General features: G+C 46.9%; 1 protein-coding gene and 1 long non-coding RNA gene across 2 annotated transcripts; one reads left to right on the top strand and one right to left on the bottom strand.

Moving 5' to 3' along the window:
- Positions 1 to 9606: 9606 nt before the first annotated feature.
- On the bottom strand, positions 9607 to 11864 carry LOC125553823 (uncharacterized). Its single transcript, XM_048717512.2, has one exon. It carries the CDS (start codon positions 11813 to 11815, stop codon positions 9878 to 9880), a length of 1938 nt encoding a protein of 645 aa, XP_048573469.2. The 5' UTR covers positions 11816 to 11864; the 3' UTR covers positions 9607 to 9877.
- A 182-nt stretch (positions 11865 to 12046) lies between these two features.
- LOC125551592 (uncharacterized) lies at positions 12047 to 15550 on the top strand. The gene is made up of 2 exons (XR_007302853.2): positions 12047 to 12767; positions 15160 to 15550. It is a non-coding gene; the product is annotated as an uncharacterized LOC125551592 (long non-coding RNA).
- The last annotated feature ends 4895 nt before the right edge of the window (positions 15551 to 20445 follow it).

Raw genomic sequence — 20445 nt, 5'->3', positions numbered from 1 at the left:
ATCATGATGATATCCAGGTAATGATCATTATATAGGCTTCACGTCCAAGATTAGTAGACCGACTCCTGCCTGCATATACAACTATTACTCCACACATTGACCGCTATCCAGCATGCATCCAGTGTATTAAGTTCATAGAGAAATGGAGTAATGCAATAAGAATGATGGCATGATGTAGACAAGATCTATTTATGTAGAAATAGACCCCATCTTGTTATCCTTAATGGCAACGATACATACATGTCGGTTCCCCTTCTGTCACTGGGATCAAGCACCGTAAGATCGAACCCATCACAAAGCACCTCTTCCCATTACAAGATAAATAGATCAAGTTGGCCAAACAAAACCCAAATATCGGAGAAGAAATATGAGGCTATAAGCAATCATGCATATAAGAGATCAAAGAAGACTCAAATAACTTTCATGGATAAAAGCATAGATCTGATCATAAACTCAAAGATCATCGGATCCCAACAAACACACCGGAAAAGAATTACATCATATGGATCTCCAAGAGACCATTGTATTGAGAATCAAACGAGATAGAGGAAGCCATCTAGCTACTAACTACAGACCTGAAGGTCTACAAAAGACTACTCACACATCATCGGAGAGGCACCAATGGGCATGATGAACCCCTCCGTGATGGTGTCTAGATTGGATCTGGTGTTTCTGGACTCTGCGGCGGCTGGAATTGATTTTCGTTGACTCCCCTAGGGTTTCTAGAATAATGGGGTATTTATAGAGCAAAGAGTCGGTTCGGGAGGCACCCGAGGTGCCCAGGTGCGCCCTGGTGGATTGTGCTCCCCTCGGAGCACCCCCAGGCGCTTCTCCGGCCGATTGGATGTCTTCTGGTCCAAAAAAATCCACCAAAAGTTTCGCTACGTTTGGACTCCATTTGGTATTGATTTCCTGCAATGTAAAAAACATGCAGAAAATATCAACTGGCACTTGGCACTATGTCAATAGATTAGTACCAAAAAATGATATAAAATGATTATAAAACATCCAAGAATGATAATATAACAGCATGGAACAATCAAAAATTATAGCTACATTGGAGACGTATCAGCCCCTGTTGCGTAAGGAAGAAGAGGCGGGCCCGGAGCTCTACATCCGGCTCCACGCCCAGGTAGCCCTCTAGAGCATGGCGAAGTCGGCAAGGTGCAGCACGGCGTTGGCACCAAGGTGGTGTGGCTGTAGCCCGAAGAAACTAAGGAAGGAGCGGAAGAAGGTGCTCGCGGGCAGGCCAAACCCGCACTTGAAGTGGCTGAGGAAGACCACACGTTTGCCCTCCTACGGCTGCGGCTCCTCCTCACTACCCGCCATGTGCGCAACCACCTCCGTCGCCGGCGGCAGCCGCCTGGTGTCACAGAGGTACTGGATGTCCTCCTCGTTGGACTCGGACCCCTCCTAGGACTCCTTTGGCTGTGCCATCAGCGGAGCTTCTCGGAGGCACGGAGTACGACAGCAAGAAGAAGACTGGGGTGGCGTCGGGGCGCTGTGGCGGGGGTGCGCTCGAGATTTGGAGGAGAAGAGGAAGACGAAGGGAGTGCGAGGGGAGCATGTGAGGGCGTTTCCGCCGTGCCCCTCCCTCTGTTTTATAACCACGATGGGACGTGGGGAAGTGGGATTGGTTGTGCCCATGATTCCACTTCCCAGCATTGTGTGGGCATGTTTTCCCCCATGGCTTAACTACATGGAGAAGTGGAACCGCCCCCCGCTGCCACAATAAATCCCCCATGCGCGGGCCGAGGGCGCGGCATGGCGGGGCCCAGCCCACTATTGCGTCCCATCACGCGCGTTGCCTATTAGGGCCTCGCCGGCCACTGTTCACCACGTGGCGCTGCATCGAGCCGCGAAAGATGCCTCCTTCCCCTTCAAGACTCGACTGGCGTTTCGCTTTGCCGCCCAGGCCGGGAGGCCGCGATCCGGCTTCCGGAAGCTGGCACATAGTGGGTGCTGCCAGGACCCGGCGACCGCAAGCTTCACCAACCCGATCGCCTCCTTAGGGGGGTAAAACTGCGAAGGTCCTCCTGCTCGAAGTCGGCGTGCCTTCATAGCTACGGGGACTACTGTCGGGGGAATGACCTCGGGCAGTCAACGAAACTCGGATCCTTTTCAGAAACATCGGGGCTGGCAAAGCCCCTCAATCCGGCTCGCCCCTGGTCGGCTCCCCAGTGCGACCCAACCAGTTACCGCGACCCGGCCAGCCAACTGGCGCATGCCGGCCGTCCACAAGAAGTCAACCCACAACGACAAGTAGGCGTGGCTACAGTATGCCCTCCTTTACGGCGGCCCCGCCAGGCGCGGCTACAGTATGCCCTCCTTTACGGCGGCCCCGCCAGGCGCGGCAGCGGCGCTCCCCATGCCTCCACCCGGGGCGGGCGGTGTCCCGGAGGCGTGGCCCTATAGTAGGGCAGCTCTGACCATCCCACGACGCACGGCGAGGCGCGCCACAGTACCTAGCAGCCGGCCGTACCCGCGCCCGGCGGCCCTGGTATGGCCCGCACCCAGCGGACCCGGCAGATCCGGCGGCTCCATGGCCCCCATTGCCGGCTCATAGATACTGACACCAAGGCCCCGCGCCCATGTAATATTCCCATTGTAACACTGGGGGTCGGCCTATAAAACCCCCCAAGAGGCCTCCATGCACGGGGCGATCATCAGTAGAACACACACTCACACTCATGTAGAGGAGAAGCATCGCATGCATTGGCATGTCTTCTTTCCTCCCCCGAACAGCTCAAGGAGCTAGCCTATATCCACTTCATATAAACCACACTGGGCAGGACTAGGGGTGTTATCTCTTCGGAGATCCCCGAACCTGGGTATGTCTCATGTCACACACTTGCTCGTGCCAACCTCGCCTCTGGAACCCACCGGTGCCCTTATGTCTTTCCCCTCTTTTAGCCATCCCATGGCATCTGCCGTGAGATCACCACGACATCGTCCGAGCCCTCTTGTAGGACCATTCCACGGCAAGACAGAGGAGGACCGCATAAAGAGAGAGTTCTAGGAGAGGGCGTGGCACTACTCCGAGTGGGTGGAGGAGGATGCGTGACATAAAGCTGGATATGCCATCGGCTTCTACTGTTTGATCGCCTCCCTGGACTACAACCGCCGCATGTATGAGGCGACGAGACAGAAAGCTAACGCTGCACTCATATCAGCCTCAGGGATGCCGCCTATGCTCGCAACGACAACACACAGGCCTTCCTTGATCACGTGATCAAGGAATACGATGCTCTGGAAGCCTCGCCCCACAACGAGGTCACTTCCCAGAAGAGGGGGACGTTGTAGTACAAATTTCTTGTAAATTGGGAAATGCATTGGTTTTGCTTCGATTCAAATGCGGACATGCTGATCATTGCATGCTTGCATGTGTTATGCAATAGTGAGTCCACAAAGTTTATAGTGATCATCTGCCTTGTGCACTCTATTTTAAAAAATTGAAAGGATAATAGACAAACCATATCACGGTGTCAAGAAGTCTTGTTATGTCACATATCGTTTCTGAATAAGCACCAACTAGTTTCTGATATGTTTCCTCTTAAATTGGTTCGAATCCAGACATGTCGATTCACACATGTTTTTTAGATGACCGACACATGTTTTGGTTTCATGGAGAAAGTACTGAAAATCCAAAGGATTTTTATGAAACCAGAAATTTCGGGCTAGTCAGTTGAAAAAATTGTAAATAGTGGATGTGAAAAAGTTGCATGCGGGTGTGAAACCAGGAAAAGGAGTAGATAGTAAATTCCTGGAACTCATCTCTCGCAACCGTCTCCTTAGCACTCTCACGCCCTTCCAGATTTTGGCCAACTATAAGTACCGCGCCGCCCACGGCGGTGGGCACAATAGTCAGATTCATCTCATACCAGTCCTTGTGCTCACCCTCATCCCTTCCAAACTCCCGTGCATGCCATGACGCTGTCGATCCCTGCCCAATGCGGATCGCCGCCCCACTCGAGGGAGGATGCATCCCCACAACAAGCCAAGCGAGATGCACCATCGCACAAAGCAGAGGACAATGCCTCATCACCCCTAGCTGAGGATACCGAGCGAATAGCCAACAATGACATCGCCCGAGCGCCTGCCCCGACGAGGAGAAGCTGTGGGAGGCATTGCGGACAGCCATGCACATTGAGAGACAGGCATCCATGAAGGCCGAGGTGGAGGAGCGAGCCATGCATCAGGCGCCTTGGGAGGCCCACGTGGCCATCGACAGAGAAATGGAAGCGGCATGCTCATGCCATGGCTGAGAGGGCGGAGGAAGACGTCAAATGGATGGCCATTAATGCCAAAGGGTCCATGTGACTCATACGCCTGGAAGTACAAAGATTGGGTGTATGCTGCCTGCGAGGAAGGGTACCTATGAGCGCCAGATTACTTGACTAATGGGTTTGCGCTGGAACGTCAGTGACGCGCCGCTGAGAACCTCGCGAAATGCGAGGCAGAGGAGAAGGAGCTCCCCAAATGTTGTGGGAAGAGGCGACACTCTAGAGAAATCGTCGAATAATGATGAGCAGGAACTCATATGTTTCAAATTAGATATTACCATCATCCTTCAAAATTGTTACTTGTTTGGATAATAAAGTATTTTAAAATTGTGAAATTCTTGATCCAATATGTATGCAATTGTGGAGAAGTACATTTTCAATATGTATGCAATTGTGTGTACCAACCCCCAACCCCCTCCTCATTTATGTGGAAAGAAATCACATGCAAAGCAATCAACAATAATCTAATAAATCGACAATAGCAATAAATCGCTTGTAAGCAAACAATAATCTCAATCGCATCATATCTTTTCTTGCATCTTCCTACGAATTCCCTTCCTTACATTTCGTAATTCCAGAGAACATTAGCGTCCATATATGTATTAACTTACATGTGGTGTGTTTGAGTAAATTGCTCAAAACTACCACATTTGTGGCTAGGGTACTTTAAAACCACCGCTTTTACCAAAAATTGCAAAATACCACCAACTCCGTGGCAAGTGAGGAACAAATCACACTTACTCGGAACTAAGCCGCATCTAACAGCGAAACTGGCTGGTGTGGCCTGTCTGTCGGGCTGATGTGGCAAAGACTAGTCCTAGTCAATGTGTTGACCTACTGAGGTGGACAGGGTCCCACTTGTCAGCCACACATCTTATTTCCCCCTCTTATCCTTCTTCCTCGCCTCTAATCTGCTCCTGCGAGCACATCACAACCTGCAGAAGTGGAAGCAAGCACCGACGGAAGCAATAGCAAGCCGTGGTGGAAGCAAGCGGCGAGGTGCTGGTCGTGGACGAGCCAGGCGGCGCGGTGCGGCAGGATGCGATGGGTGTGCGTGGAGCGATGCGTAGCCACGTCCATCACCGTCCATCTGCGGTGCCAGCCACCACCTCCAGTCACACCCCTCTAAGTGGCGCCAGGCTGGGTCTCCTCATGCCCAGGACGGGCCCGACGACACCGGCGAGGTCATGAACTGGAGGAGGATCCAGTGGGTGGCATGCCTACTTCGTGTCGCCCTCGGATCCATCATCGGGGTTGCGCGTGTGGGGGGAAGGGGGTAGGGAGGTCAGCAGTGCTTGGATCCGTAGCCGGGCAGCGCAGGGAAGCCGGCGATGCTTGAATCCATCGCCGGGTTATGGAGAGTGGCGGCGGTCATGGAGCGTCTGGGGATTGCGGTAGTTCCTCGCTGGGTGGCGCAGTGCCACGTTGTGGCGGCTAGCCGGAGAAGGGGTGGCTGTTAGCAGTGGGCACCGACGGCGGTAGGATCTTGGGCGCCTAGGCGGCAGATCGGGGTGAGTCAGCTGTGAGTCATGGAGTTGACAATGAGGAAGAAGAAAAAGGTGGAGATATGAGAGACTGACTGGTGGGGCTATCCTCAGTATATTGTCCAAGTTGGCATGCCAAATCAGCTTGACATGTGGGTCCCATCTGTCAGTTTTGCTGTTAGACGCGACTCAGTTTCGAATTAGTGCGATTTGTTACTCACTTGCTGCGGAGGTGGTGGTATTTTGTGATTTTTGGCAAAAGCGGTGGGTAGTTTGAAAAAATGTGGTGGTTTTGAGCAATTTACTCAGTGTGTTTGTATGTACAAAGGTTTTGTAATGTTGTGGGTAGTTTGACAAATATCATGAGCAATTTATTAGCACTTTGTGAATATGAGGTGCATTCATGGATAAATACTCTGATCACTTTCAGACTTTTTGGGATCATTATAAGAAAGTAAATTGAGCACTCTCAGAATTATACGCAATCCCTTGAGGAGCACGTAGAAACTTCGTTATATTTGTTTTACTAAACAAAGTGACTACACTAGTTTTTCAAGACAGTACAGATGCAGACGCTCATGCATACATGCATAAACTCTGTAGTCGATGGTAATGTGTCCTCCCATTGAACGAACATCGCCGGAAATAGTGCAATAGTTTTTCGGCCCTTTGAATATGTAACAATGCCCGTGTAGCAACCCAAAAAGTGACTGCACTAGTTGTTCTGCTTGTTACCATGGCGACCGTGAATGCTACACATGGGCATGCATATGTGACCATTCGCCTCCTCGTCTACGCACGGCTGTGTGACTGATCGACAAGGGGGGGGGTAAATTGTGTCATTTGATGTGCTCCTTCTCTTGCGCCAAGTGCGCATGATGCTTCGTGTAACGAAGCCAAATGTCGCATTCCATGCACCTCATGTGGCTCCATTATGCAACGCAATAGGCTAGTTGGTGGTGCCCGGAAAGAGCTATGAGCGCCAGCTCTCTCCTAGCAATGCAGCTAGATGGTGAAGGGATTCTCCTTCGCGCCCATCTCCTTTGAGACTAGCGCCAAGTTCGTTCGCTTATGGAGGATAAGCACCACGACCATAGTGAGCTTTCAGATATGGCAATGGAGCGTGATGTCAAGGCTGAAAGAGGATGAACTATTTGGTCTCGGAGGCGGTCACCTATCCGGCCATGGTAATGTGGACGGATGTGGAGGTTGTAGGATAGAAGATGAACTCTTTGGTCATGGCGACAGTCTTCTTATAGCTGTGGGCGGCTGGGCGTCGAGCGCCTGGTGGGAAAAAGTGGAGGCAAAAGTTGGCGCCGGAGAGGATAAGTGGCGTCAATGGCCGATGGCAATTGGCACGCGGCCAACCGCTAGTAATCGCCACGCTACAGCACTGAAACTTTGCGTCCGCCTTCGTTAGGCGACAAGATGAGCCGTGTGGACCGATAGAACAAGAACATCTATTCTTACGACTCCGCTAGACTTACTATAAGTAAAGCAGTGCCATCACTTTGATCGAGAACTGGTCAATACCGTATTGGCATTGCAATATGTATTGTGTGCTCCACTTCCTGCGTTCGGGGCATAGGAAGCACACACTATTTAAGTCTCAGTGTCCATTATAAATTAGATACTAGGGGTTCGCCAATCACGTTTGTATATGTATTGATTTAATTTATTTACGTGTGATATATTTTGTATATGTATTAATTTACATGTGGTGTGTTCATGTTTGCATATGAACTTACATGCATTAATGAATATTTTAAGCACTTTGAAATTTTTTAGAAGCAATATCAGAAAGTAGATTGACCACTTTCAGAAAATGTGAACAAAGACTTTCACCAAGTGAAGTTCAGCACTAGATAAGTCAGCTGCAAAAACAATTAGTTATTTTACGATTTATATTTTAGAAATTGGCCCTTTCAACATTTTCTATGACACTCAAATCCGTCGTGAAAAATGCACATGGTTAATGACGGGAAAAGTGTCGCCTAAAATTAGGTCTGAACATCACCAAAGTTGCCACATGGAGCTACACCTGGGAGAAATCAACTAGTGATGGTTTCTATCATAGAAAATGACCTTAGGCAACGGTTTGCTCTTCGCCACCAGGGTTTTTGTCATGGAATAACACATATTTTGTCGTGTTATCTAATCATATGTGATTATCAAAATTGCTTAGATTTACTAGATTGATTAGCATCTGTCCGATCTAGGCATGAGAATTATCTATCATGCATAATGAATTAGTGCATTTATAAGTGGGTTTAAATCACATTGCATTTACGTGACATGCACAATTTTCATGTTAAGATATTTCTTTGCTTATGGATAAATCACTCACATAGTTTCAATCGTAAAGACTGAATTAGTACTCCAGATGCCATGGATTAGATCTAGGGTTTCCTTGCCTCTTGTTGGCGCCGCCGGTCCACCTTATCTCCTATGGTCCTTGGACCATGGAGGCACGGTGGATCCCGGCCTTTGCCGGCAGGAGGGCTCCGTTCTTAGATGCTTTTCTGAGTTTTGTTAGGGTTTGTGTCATGCTCAAGAAGACGAGGCAGCGGCGGTTTCTTGAAGATGGAATAAGGTCCTCCCCGCCTAGCTCCCGTCCCGGTGATGTTTCAAGCATCGCCGGAAGGCGTGTGGAGGTTTGTCTCCGAAGGATCTCGTGGGATCCAGTTAGCGTTTGTCTTCGGTGGATCCGAGTGGATCCGATCTTCGTTCGTCTACGTTTGTGTGTCTGCAGGTTGGATCCTTTCGGTCTATGCTTCTCTTCATCGGCTGCAGTTGCTATTCTGGTGAGCTGGTCATATGAGGCCTTAGCACGACGACTTCCCGACTGTCTACTACAACAATGTTTGCCCGGCTCCGACGAGGGAGGAGCGATGACGGCGGCGCGCCTTCGCCTCGCTCCAGTGCTTGTAGTTGTCGCTAGGTGGTTTACGGACCTGGATGTAATTTTTTTCTAGTGTTTGTTGTACTACCTTGACAGTTGATGAATAGATCGAAAAAAAATTCGTAAAAAAAAGAATTAGTATTCTATATAATATTTAGAAATGTATGTTTTGGGCCTCACGACCGCCTACATCCCTAGCAAAAAGGAGGCCAAAACTTTCATGACTTGTATGCAGAGCGATAACACAAACGCTAATGTTTTGATATTCTAATTCCTTAATTATCACCAAGTTGAGGGCATTTGGTCTAGTGGTATGATTCTCGCTTAGGGTGTGAGAGGCCCCGAGTTCAATTATTGGAATGCCCCACCCTTTTTGCATTGTTTGATGATTGTTGTCAGTAATCAGTGTAAAGTTTAATCTGCATCAGTCTCTGAATAATCATCCTCCATTTCTAAATATAGAGTGTATAGTTTTTGGCACGGAAATTAAAGAACGCACATGAAGTGAAAATTTCTTAAGTTTTGGGCGAGAATACATCTCACTAATTGACATGCGAAAATAGAGGAGCTTGCATAATATAAGTAAGTATAATCAAATCCTTAAAAAACATATGCAAACGAGTGGTGCAACGCATTGCACCTTATATTTCGGATTTTTTTCTCAAAAATTTATACACCTTATATCAAGGAACGGAGGGAGTATTAATTTTGTGCGAAGTTTAATCTGCATCAGACTCTGAATAATCATATTAATTTTGTGCGAAGATTCACTCTCGTCTAGATTAGCCTCAGATCCTGGACAAACTTTGTTTGAAACTTGGCATTCACATCTTGATGCTAGTGCGAAATTTCACTCTCGTCTAGATTAGCCTCAGATCCTGGACAAACTTTGTTTGAAACTTGGCATTCACATCTTGATTAGCATCGCTACTTGATGGACCACAAAGGAGGAGCAAATTAAATTAAATGAAGTTTAACAAGAGGGTCAACTAATGTACTACTGTACATCATCATCATCACACACACACACAGCCATATAAACAGTCATATACATCCTTTCAAAAAGAAAAAGAAAAAAACAATCGTATACATATTCATACAGTCTGCACGCAAGACGGATGTTAGCACCAATGTCAATACTGTATGTTTCGGCGATCGGTGGAAACGCTTCTTACAAGTTCCTTCCCGGAAGGAATGGTGAGGTCATGCTAATACTTCTTGGCGTTGGCATTAATGGCGAGGACGTTGCTTGAGAGCTCCGCGAGCACCTTCTCGTAACCGCCCAGGACTGGCTTCAGCTGCGGGCGGTCGAGGAAACCATCGTCGCAGGTGTCAACAGCGGTGCGCGCCGCGTCGAGCGCGCTGCCCGCCGTCCCCTTGTCTCCTCGCTTGAGCGCGGTCAGCGCCGAGTCGAACTCGTAGTTCATGTCGTCGTAATTACTGATGCAGTCTTTGATGGCGCCCTTGGAGAGCTTGTCCACGTGCGGGTCCTTGGACACGTCCGTGGCCGCGTTCTTCGCCTCCACGATCTTGGCGCGCACGGCATCTATGGCCAGTGTCAGCACGCCCAAGAGGTTCTTCTGCCGCCCTGGCACCGCCGCCGTCTCCGGCAGCCTGGCGATCGATGCCTCACACTCGTACGGGTAGCTCGTCCTGGCGCACATGGACTTCACCAACGGGCTCAGCATCCGGAGCACCGGCTGGGGCACCGTCTCCGAGTAGGACTGCACGTCCACCTCGGGCTTCGTCGGCGCCGCGTAGCCGTCGGGCGAGTCGGTCGCTGGGACGTTGCCATCGGGCGAGTCGGTCACCTGGACATTGCCGTCGGGCGAGTCCATCGCCGGGACGTTGCCGTCGGGCGAGTCGGTCGCGAGGACGTTGCCGTCGGGTGAGTCTGTCGCCGGGACGTTGCCGTCGGGTGAGTCGGTCGCAGGGACGTTGCCGTCGAGTGAGTCTGTCGCTGGCTGGGCCTTGCTCGGCGTGACATAGCCGTCTGGTGTGTTAGTAGCTGACATCTGCGTTGTCAGGGTGGCATAGCCGTCGGGAGTGTCTGCTGCAGACATCTTTGGTTGGGCCGTGGTCGGCGCGGTGTAGCCGCCTGGGGTGTCAGCCGCGGGCAACCGTGGCTTGGCTTTAGTCGTCGACGCTTGGTATTCATTGGGCGTGTCGACACCTGGCATAGATTCGTCGGCCTTGGCCTCCATGGGGACAGCATCAAAATCCTCGTCTGATGCCTTGCTTTTGCTTTTGGAATTCTTATTGTCATCGTCGTCCTCGTAGGACTCGCTCTTGCTTTTAGATTTCTTCTCGGCGTCATCCTCCTCAGACGAGTCGTTTTTCTCTTTGGATTTCTTCTCTTTCTTCTTCTCATTATCGTCATCATCCTTGTTTTTCAATTTCTTTTCTTTCTTCTCATCATCGTCGTCATCCTTGTTTTTCAATTTCTTCTTTTTTTTCTCATCATCATTGTCATCATCATCATCGTCCTTGCTTTTAGACTTCTTATCTTTCTTCTCATCATCATCATCATCATCATCCTTGTTTTTGGATTTCTGCTTGGTGTCATATATAGAGTCCTCGTCTTTGCTTTTGGAATTCTTCTCCTTTTTCTCATCATCGTCATCATCCTTATTTTTAGATTTCTTCTCTTTGTCCTCCTCCTTGTCCTCGTCTTTGTTTTTTGATTTCTTCTCCTTCTTCTCAGCATCATCGTCCTCGGAGATGTCACCCTTGAGTTTGAATTTCTTCTCCTCCTTGGCATTCTTCTCAGTGACGGCATCCTCGTAGTTCATCTGTCCTTTGACTTGAGCGATGACCTTGGCCTCCTCCTTGAGTTTCTTCTCGTCACTCTTACTTTCAGGTTTCTTCTCAGGCACAGCACCCATAATATAGCTTGTGTTATCGACGACATCCTTAGCGGCATGCTTCTTGCTATCGGGCCCAACTGATTTCTGCTCGGCTGCATAAGCGTCTGGGTCGACACTCGCGATACTGAGTTTATTGGCGAGGTCCTCTTTGTGGGCGCCCTGTAGCAATTTCTCCTTGGTTTCCTCCTCAGCAGTCATCGCCGATACGGGCGGCGCGGCGGCAACCATGAGGAGGAGGAGGAGGAGGGCCGGAGCGAGCTGTGCCCTCATTGTGATCATCGGGACAGGGGTGGCGGTGGTGCGGGGAAAAGTTTGGACTGGAGGCCATAGGAGAGGAGGGGTATTTGAACCGGGAATGGGAGTAGGTGGTTGGCCGCGTTTGGGGGAAAATGGGAGGTCGTGCCGGTCTTTGCCATTTCCTCTGAGAACTATAACCGATAACATGCAACTCATCATCATCCTGCATAATTAAGCGCATGCTGTGAAGGCAGGACAACAGATGGACTACAAAAGACTCAGAATTTACCACCCATTGATCCGCTAAAAATAGTATAATAATAATATAACTAATTTCCCGTGTGCTTCCACCTTTTTTTTTAGGAAATGTGCTTCCACCCTTGACGGGTGGGACTAGTATAGAATCTAGGCATACGGTGAAAAAAATAGAAAAAGGATCCTGGGCTGTTGGATCAAGGATGTACGCTACTGATTCATGAGGATAGATCTGTATTCGTAACGACACAACTCTGTGCAAATATGTTCCTGTGCTCCCAGTAATTTGCTTCATGTCCCTCCCCTTCAAGTCTCTCTGTCGCTCGCGTCCCCGTTCCCCAATCTCTCGTCGACGGGGGCGGCGGCCAGGCAGATCCGGTGCTTCCCTGGTGGACGACGGCTACTCTCACGGCACCTGCTCCCTGCCTCGTCCCCTCCTACCCCGGCATCCATGTCGCTTGGCGCCGTCCCCAGGGCACCCAACATCACGCTGCGCATCGTCGTCAGCGACCGGGCCGCCGCTGCCGCCACGGTCTCCTCCTCCCTGGTGGCCGCGGGCGGCCCGCCCGCTCAGCTGCATATTCTATATCTGGAGGCAACCTGGTACTGGTCTAGTGCGCCGTGATGCTGCCACGGTCTCCTCCTCCCCGGTGCTCCTAGATCCAATAATATCTCACCGGAGGCAAGCCGGTGGTCCTCGATCTCCTCGCCTCCTTTACCTCGCAGGATCAGCAGCAAGGTCAGCTGCGTTTCTCCCACTCCCCTCTCCCCTCTCCCTCCTATAGATTTCTCTCTAGATTTCTCTCTAATGGTAGCTTCCCTCTCCTGTGACGACTTGGATGGCTTTCATTGGTGTTCTTTGATGATTAAACATAGCATGATGCTTACTGATAGGACTTAGTTGTGGTATGCTATCCAAAAACACATGGGTCTGTCAACATTTGTCATTGTAGCTCATATTTTGTACTGTGTTGTGTTCAAGAAGAAGCATATCCATCTATTGAAAATTTACACATATGCAGTGTATACGTACATGTTTGATTTTTGTTCAGAATTTGGTTCTCCTTTTAAATATGCATTTCGTATTTTCCAAAAAAAGTGGTTCAATGGAGGTTGAGCTCCAAAGCGCCTCACCCGTGGTTTTAACTATATTTGATGAAATGGACAAGCTTACTGCTTTAATTTTCAAAGGAGTGCAGAGAGAGTTGGAGCAAAACCAGATGGACATAGTAGATTCTGGTGAGAGGCTGAGAAACTTGAATATGACTAGCAGTGTGTTCATGTGTTGTTTTAGATTTTTAAATATCGAATTCACCTGACCAAAATAGTTAGAGAATAGTGTATATATTTAACCGAGAAGTTGAAGTATATCATTATTGTTTCAGTTTGCATTCATTGTAACCTTCCGCGTGTAAAATAAGACTGTACCTTCTAATTTGCAACCTGGCAATTGGAGATGACTTCCTTAATTTGATATGTTTCAGGAGACTCTTAGTATCTGGATTTTGTGCAAAACACATTTAGACTCTCAGTACCCCCTTTAGGTTGTATCGCATGGTTGCATATGCTTAGTTGGTGGCCTGGTCTCTAGTGTTGTTTGATAGTGGTGACTGGTGACCGTCAAATTTGTCTCGACAAAAGTATTGTTACATTTTGTGCTTCCTGTCAATCTCCATGTATTTGAACCCTGGAGCTGGCAGATTTTAACAAATTCCTCTCTCTTTGAAAGGGCGGAAAAGATCACGGTCCTTTTATTTTTCTCGTTGAAAATTAGTTTTTCTCTAAGCATCAATAACTAATAAAATCCATTTACTGGTCTGGGTTGTAGATTTAAGGAGGAGGGCCATAGGTGCTTTGGAGAATGCCTTTTTTTTTGTTAACATGATCGATGCATTCTCTTCAAGCTTTATAGTCAAAACAAAATTGAATGTCTTCTTCCAGAAAAAGAAAAGTAGTCACACTTGTTTGCCGGAAAATCTTTTTGTCAACGAAAATGTGACCTGAAGGTCAACGATTGCTTACAGGATGACCTAACTTGTTGATTTCATGATTTCCAATATGCAAAAGGTAGCTTCTATTTTGCCTTCCATTCTTTCTAGGTGCACATTATATTTGGCGCATTGGAATGGGCGGCAAGTCTTGTACGCTGCCATTTTGTTCACTGGTAGTAGTGAACTATTTGTTCTATAGACCACAAAAAAAGATAAAATACGGTTCCTCAGATCACTATGATATAGGAGTATTATTTAAGCAGTACATGAACACATGCTGATTGGAGCCCGGTTATGATCGAGCCTAAAGCCAAAATAAAATAAAATCAGTGACAGTGGTAGAATCACTACAACCACACTGATGAACTGGTGAAATATAAAATTAAGATAAAATTGAATTGTCAAAGTCTGCTGCACTTTAATTGGTTTCCACAGTGTGAAGTGGTTCACAACTACTCTTTCTCGGCCATCTTGTTCATTTTTATTTCCTGTGTCGTTGTAGTTTTCTTTCACATGTGAATAATTGCCATTGTTGTGCGTGTAATATTGCACTATCTATGTGGTTAACTAGTTATAGCTACTATTGTTCTTGAATCATGACTGCTTTTGAGTGATAGAACTGTCCAGTTGCATCGAGGGATACTATTTGATCATACGGCTATTTTCTTATTTGAATATACGATGGTCTATTAGAAAATCCCAAAGGTTTATAGGATTGATGTCTAATATGGTTCTGCATTTGCATGTTAGCCTAAGTTTATCCGAACTTTATATGTAAATATTTGTGTTGCCTAATTCTGCCGGTGGTTGCCAATCTCACCTATGAACAGAATCTGCACCAAAGTGTTTTTTTGTACAAGATAAACAATGTTTTATAATCTGTTCCATTATTAGAGTTAGGATGATCCACAAAATAGCTGGCGGTTCTACCAGTACCAGCATAGAAGCATACCTCAGGTTGTGTTTTGGGATGAATTTGATTCATCACTATTTTTCCTTTCATGTGGTATGTGCAGCACACAGCGAGATGGCATTGTTGATGCATATTTATTCGATTAGATCATGAGCAATAAGTGCTTGACACTTGTACAGACATGTGCTAACTGAATCTTATTTGTTATTATGTTTGATCTCTCCTAGCGCAAGAAGCTCGATGAGCAATAAGCACTAGTAATGGAGGCAGAGGCAACAGCTTTTCTGTTGTGTGCCATCAAGTAGCAAAAGTTGATGCAATGCGATTATTTTGGTCCTTCATAATTAGTTTTGCATGAGATATACCAAAAATGATCCTCGCATGCTATGTTACACTTGATAAGTTATGTATGTGTGTCTCTTCTGTTGTGTTTGGTCCGGGATCGTGCAATTTGAAATGTATGTTTAGTTATGATTTCAAGTGGATGGATTAATGTTCTCATGTACTCTAATATTGGTGATGATGTTCACATACTTTTAGTGACCAACATGCTCAAATGTATGGATTTCTTGCATGGTTCGTGATGTAGCAGAAGCTACTAATGAAATCAAATATACATGGAATCTAGTACAGTACATATGTATATGCGGTTTTGTGTAAACCTAAGAGGAGAGGGGCACTCGTATAGGTTTAAAAAATTGTTTTATTTATGAAGGACAACTTGATTGATATATGAGAGATTTGAGGTGGTTACTGTAAGGACAACTTGATTGATGTATGAGAGATTTGAGGTGGTTATTGTAAAGACAACTTGATTGATATATGAGAGATTTGAGGTAAGTAATGTTCTATATATAACTAGTATTAGGGGGTTTTCAACACTGAGAACCCTCCATCTAAATCTGTACCAGTCATCGTCCATCCAATGGCCCAGGTTCATTTTTTCTATTTTTTCACCATAGACCCAGATTCTATATCACACCCTTGGCACATGGAGGGGCACAATGTACTTTTATGCATCTGGGCAGACAACAAAATAATTATTTTTATGCATCCAACAAAAAGTTTGGTTTTACATAGCATCAAACATTGATTCATGCATTCTGTCGATGAAGGACAAGATATTAGTTGCAGTATAAACACAAACTCGAGGTCTTCTTTCCGTTGAACCCATGGAGAACCAATGTAATAGAAAAAAATTAAGCTTCTTACCAAATGGCACGTACATCATTCTCTAGTATTTGTGTAGTGTCAGCGAGGATCATCATGTATATATATGTAGACAAGGACATCTCCAAAGCGGAGCCCAGACCGCCTGCAAGCATCTGGACCATGCGATCCAACATGTTTTGCCATCCAACGTGGTCCTGTATCCGTCCGCTGGCCCGTTCAAACGTCTTTTTTCCTGCAAACCGGAAGCAAAACCTGTATCCGTCCGCTGGCCCGTTCAAACGTCTTTTTTCCTGCAAACCGGAAGCAAAACTAGGAGGGACTTTGCGGGAGTCCGGACAACAGTTAGGCAGGACTCTGACACCCTCGGCCCACCTGAAACCTTGCCCAAAATCCCTCCCGGACCCAGCTTCTCCATCCTCCCCTCTTTTTTTGCATCCGTTTTCTCTCTCGTGATGCCGCTGCTACACCTCCATGGCCATCCGCCAAACCCTTCCGAGAGCTCCATGACCTCCATTGCTACACTCGGGCTCCCATGCCGCATTTCTCCACCGCCGGTCCACACCTCTCCTCCGTTCACTGTGCAGGTACCATCCGCCCCTATGGTACTCACCACACCTCTCCTCTGTTCGCCGCGTAGGTACCATCCGCCTGACGGATTCAACACGCTCTTGGCAATATCCGTTCAACAGGCTCTTGGCAATATCAGGGTCATGTTAAGAAGCCCACCAACATTCTTGAAGCAGTTGCATCACATGATCTTTTGATTTGGCACGCTTTCTTTGGAATACCCGGGTCTCACAATGACATCGATGTACTGTATCAATCTCCATTGTTTGCTAGGTTGACTGAAGGGAAAGTTGTTCCTTGCAATTATACTATCAATGGCCATGAATACAACATGTGCTACTATCTGGTTGACAATATCTATCCTCCTTGAGCTACCTTTGTCAAGACCATCTCTGAGCTAATTGGTCAGAAAAGGTCTCACTTTGCCCAAAGACAAGAAGCAACTAGCAAGGATGTTGAGAGGGCATTTGAAGTACTCTAGGCCCGTTTTGCAGTTGTCATGGACATGCTAAACAATCGGATCCGGAGACCTTGTGGGAGGTGATGACATGTTGTGTGATCATGCACAACATGACTGTGGAGGATAAGGGTGAGGATGCTGCCGCAACTCTTGATTTGAGAACATGGGTGATTCCTATTGAACTATCAAATCAAAATCTGGTTGTGTTTGGTATGTTTGTTCAAATGCATCAAAAATTTCGGCATCGAGCAACTCAAGGAAGATTTGATTGAGAAATGTGGGCAGTAAAAGGGGACAACTAGAACGTATGTGCTATTTGATTTCAAGTATGAACTACATTTATTTGAAAACTTTGTTGGATTGTAATATTTAAGTTAGAACTACGATTTGATATGTGGTTATTTTGAGCATGCGAACTTAAAAAAGCAGCGGAAGATTTGCGGGTATGGTAGGATGGTCGACTCCCACATAAGTGTCGTGGACTGGTCCCCACCGGTCCGCGGAAGAATGCAATGTCAGAATTGGGGGTTAATGTTGGAGATGCCCTATGAGCAGAGGCTTGGTCCAGAACCTGTTGGGAATATGCTCTAGAGGCAATAATAAAGTTGTTATTATCATATTTCCTTGTTCTCGATAAATGTTTATTATCCATGGTATAATTGTATTGACCGGAAACTCAAATACATGTGTGGATACATAAACAGACACCGTGTCCCTAGTGAGCCTCTACTAGAGTAGCTCATTGAGTGAAGACGGTTAAGGTTTCCTAACCATAGGCATGAGTTATCATTTAATAACGGGATCACATCATTAGGAGAATGGTGCGATGGAGATACCCAATTGTAAGCTTAGCATCTGATCGTATCACTTAGTTTAATTGCTACAATTTTCTTCATGTCAAGTATCTATTCCTTTGACAATGAGATCGTGCCACTCCCTAATGTCGGAAGAATGCTTTGTAGGTATCAAACGTCACTTCATAACTGGGTGATCATCACTACAAAAAAAACACGTCTGTGATGATATGTGTTTGTCACAGTAGGTCACGTTTTCTGTAATGCATGTACACCCATGACAATTTTATGAAAGAATCAAGATAGTCATACATGTGTTGTCATAGAAATGTTCCAGGACAATATTGAAATTATCATCACGGAAGTGTCCACTTCCATGCCGTTAAATCTCGCGTCATGGAAGTGTTTTCGTCAACGGTAACCGACACGTGGCATCCACCGTAACAGGTCGCCATTAAGCTATCGGGTCCGGTTTTGGATCTGATAACCCGTTAACAGCAACGACCAATGGTGATTTTCGACGTGTAAACATTGGTCAAAGGAAACACGTGTCAGCTCCTCGCTGGGACAGATGTGATCCACTAAATGGATGGGACAAGCCTATGATACGTCGACATCTTGCTCGGCCCAACAACGGTCCATTTAGGTTAAGAGGCTGACCCGTTTGACTTGGTTTAAACGTAGCGGGCCGGCCCATGGAAAGCCTGTTAACAGCTTGGTCGCATGCCCATTTACAGCCCGCTAACTCACAACCATTTATGGCCTATCCGAATTAGGCCCAGCAGCGTCATGTGAGCCGTCCAATATGATTCCAGCCTGTTGTGACTTCCGGCCCATGTATGGCCCATGATGTCTTTCGGCCCATACGAGGCCCTTTGTAATTATGGGCCCTTTAGTGGTTCGTGGTTAAACTAGCCCATAATGAACAGTATATCACTTATCCATTAACGACCCATTATTCAGTTGGGCCATTTTTCGCCCATGTTAACTTTCGGCCTTATAAGGGCCCATTTATTCTTGGGTTCATTTCCAGCCCTCGGCTCCTTACAGTCCGTTACTGGCCTGTTCTGTTGATGGGTCAAATTCAACCCGTAGCTATAGTCAGCCCGTCTGTGGCCTGTTGATCCATTGTGTTGGATTTGTCACGGCAGATGTCCTAGTGTGAGGACTTAGTCGTGAGGCCAACGCATCTACATAGTAGCTTGAGAGGGGTTGAGTGGGACGAGAGACGCGAGGTTTTTACCCAGGTTCGGCCCCTCACGCTAGAGGTACTACCCTACATCCTGCTTCATTGATATTGATGAAGATGATGATGCTCACGATTACAAGGGTGCTATCTCGCTACCTCTATCTCGAGAGCTATTGACTTGTCTGTCTAAACTTGTGAAAACTTGTCCCAACTTGTGGTGCCCTATCCCTCCTTATATAAGTTGGAGGGGCGGGTTACATGACTAGTCCTAGTAGGATTAGGATTACTCTATTACAAGTGGAGTCCTAGTCTTGCTTCCTTTGTAAGGAAATATTCCTTATGCTTTTCTCTTAAGCCGGCCCACACATGAGTCGGCCTGTCCATGAACCGCCTTCTAGGCCATCGGGTCTTGTCGCTCCTCTGACTCGCTTGCCGGGTCACCAATGAGTCACCAGGCCCGGTCGGGTCATTAGTGAGTCGCCAGTCTTCGGGCTGGTTATCGATGAAATGCCAAGTCCCAGCCGGGTCATATATCCGACCGGGTCATACAGCGGGGTATATCCTCGACATTAGCCCCTAGTTTATTTGGATTTATCCATGTTAAACTGATCCCGCAAAATAAACACAAGAACAAATTTGACAGGTTGTGCTCCGGGTTAAAAATTTCTGAACCGACACCTGATCATCCTTAAGTCCTTGTCATTTCCTTCTTCTGGAAAGTCTGGGTCAATAGACCAGCTTCATAATCAATTTGCTGACATTGGTTTCTCACAGACAAATATTGTGAAGAATAATTCATTTGATTCAGCTCCCAATGCTTAACAAAAATATTGGTCTTGAAATACTCATCTAATTTTTAGCCGGCTTGAAGATGTAGAACTTGCCGGTTTATAATTGCCCAAATTGCCGGGTTATAAACAGATGATGCTGGGTCATGATTGTTGCTGATGCCGGGTCAATCTTACGGCGACTTGGTGCTTGCTGGTTTTCTCAAAACTGAGAATTTGAAGATGTTCCTCCCTTATATGCATATCACCCGTAGCCCCCAAGTCTTAAGAGGAGAATATAGTGATAGCTTAAGGCTTGTTTTAATATAAATGCTGCAACTTTGGAGAAATCCGAGTTGTTCATGTAAGTCGCCAATCATAAACTGAACATTTTGTACTCCCCATGTGTAGCCCCCAAGTGCCGGGTCATTATGCAATAATGAGTAGGGGCTTTGTAAATCTTATTATGTGGACTTTGAAATGAGAAATTAGTAGCCCCCAAGGGCCGGCTCATCACTATGTGATGGGTCGGGTCTTCAATGAGGCGAATTAAAAATGATCTT

This window comes from Triticum urartu, chromosome 4A (assembly GCF_056163025.1).
Source record: "Triticum urartu cultivar PI428250 chromosome 4A, HENAU_Tu73, whole genome shotgun sequence".
Lineage (NCBI taxonomy): Eukaryota > Viridiplantae > Streptophyta > Magnoliopsida > Poales > Poaceae > Triticum > Triticum urartu.
This window is presented reverse-complemented; position numbering and strand designations above follow the sequence as displayed.

What these genes read in the sequence shown, in the direction of transcription:
- LOC125553823 (XM_048717512.2), bottom strand. Translation starts at nt 11,815, where the DNA reads ATGATCACAATGAGGGCACAGCTCGCTCCGGCCCTCCTCCTCCTCCTC.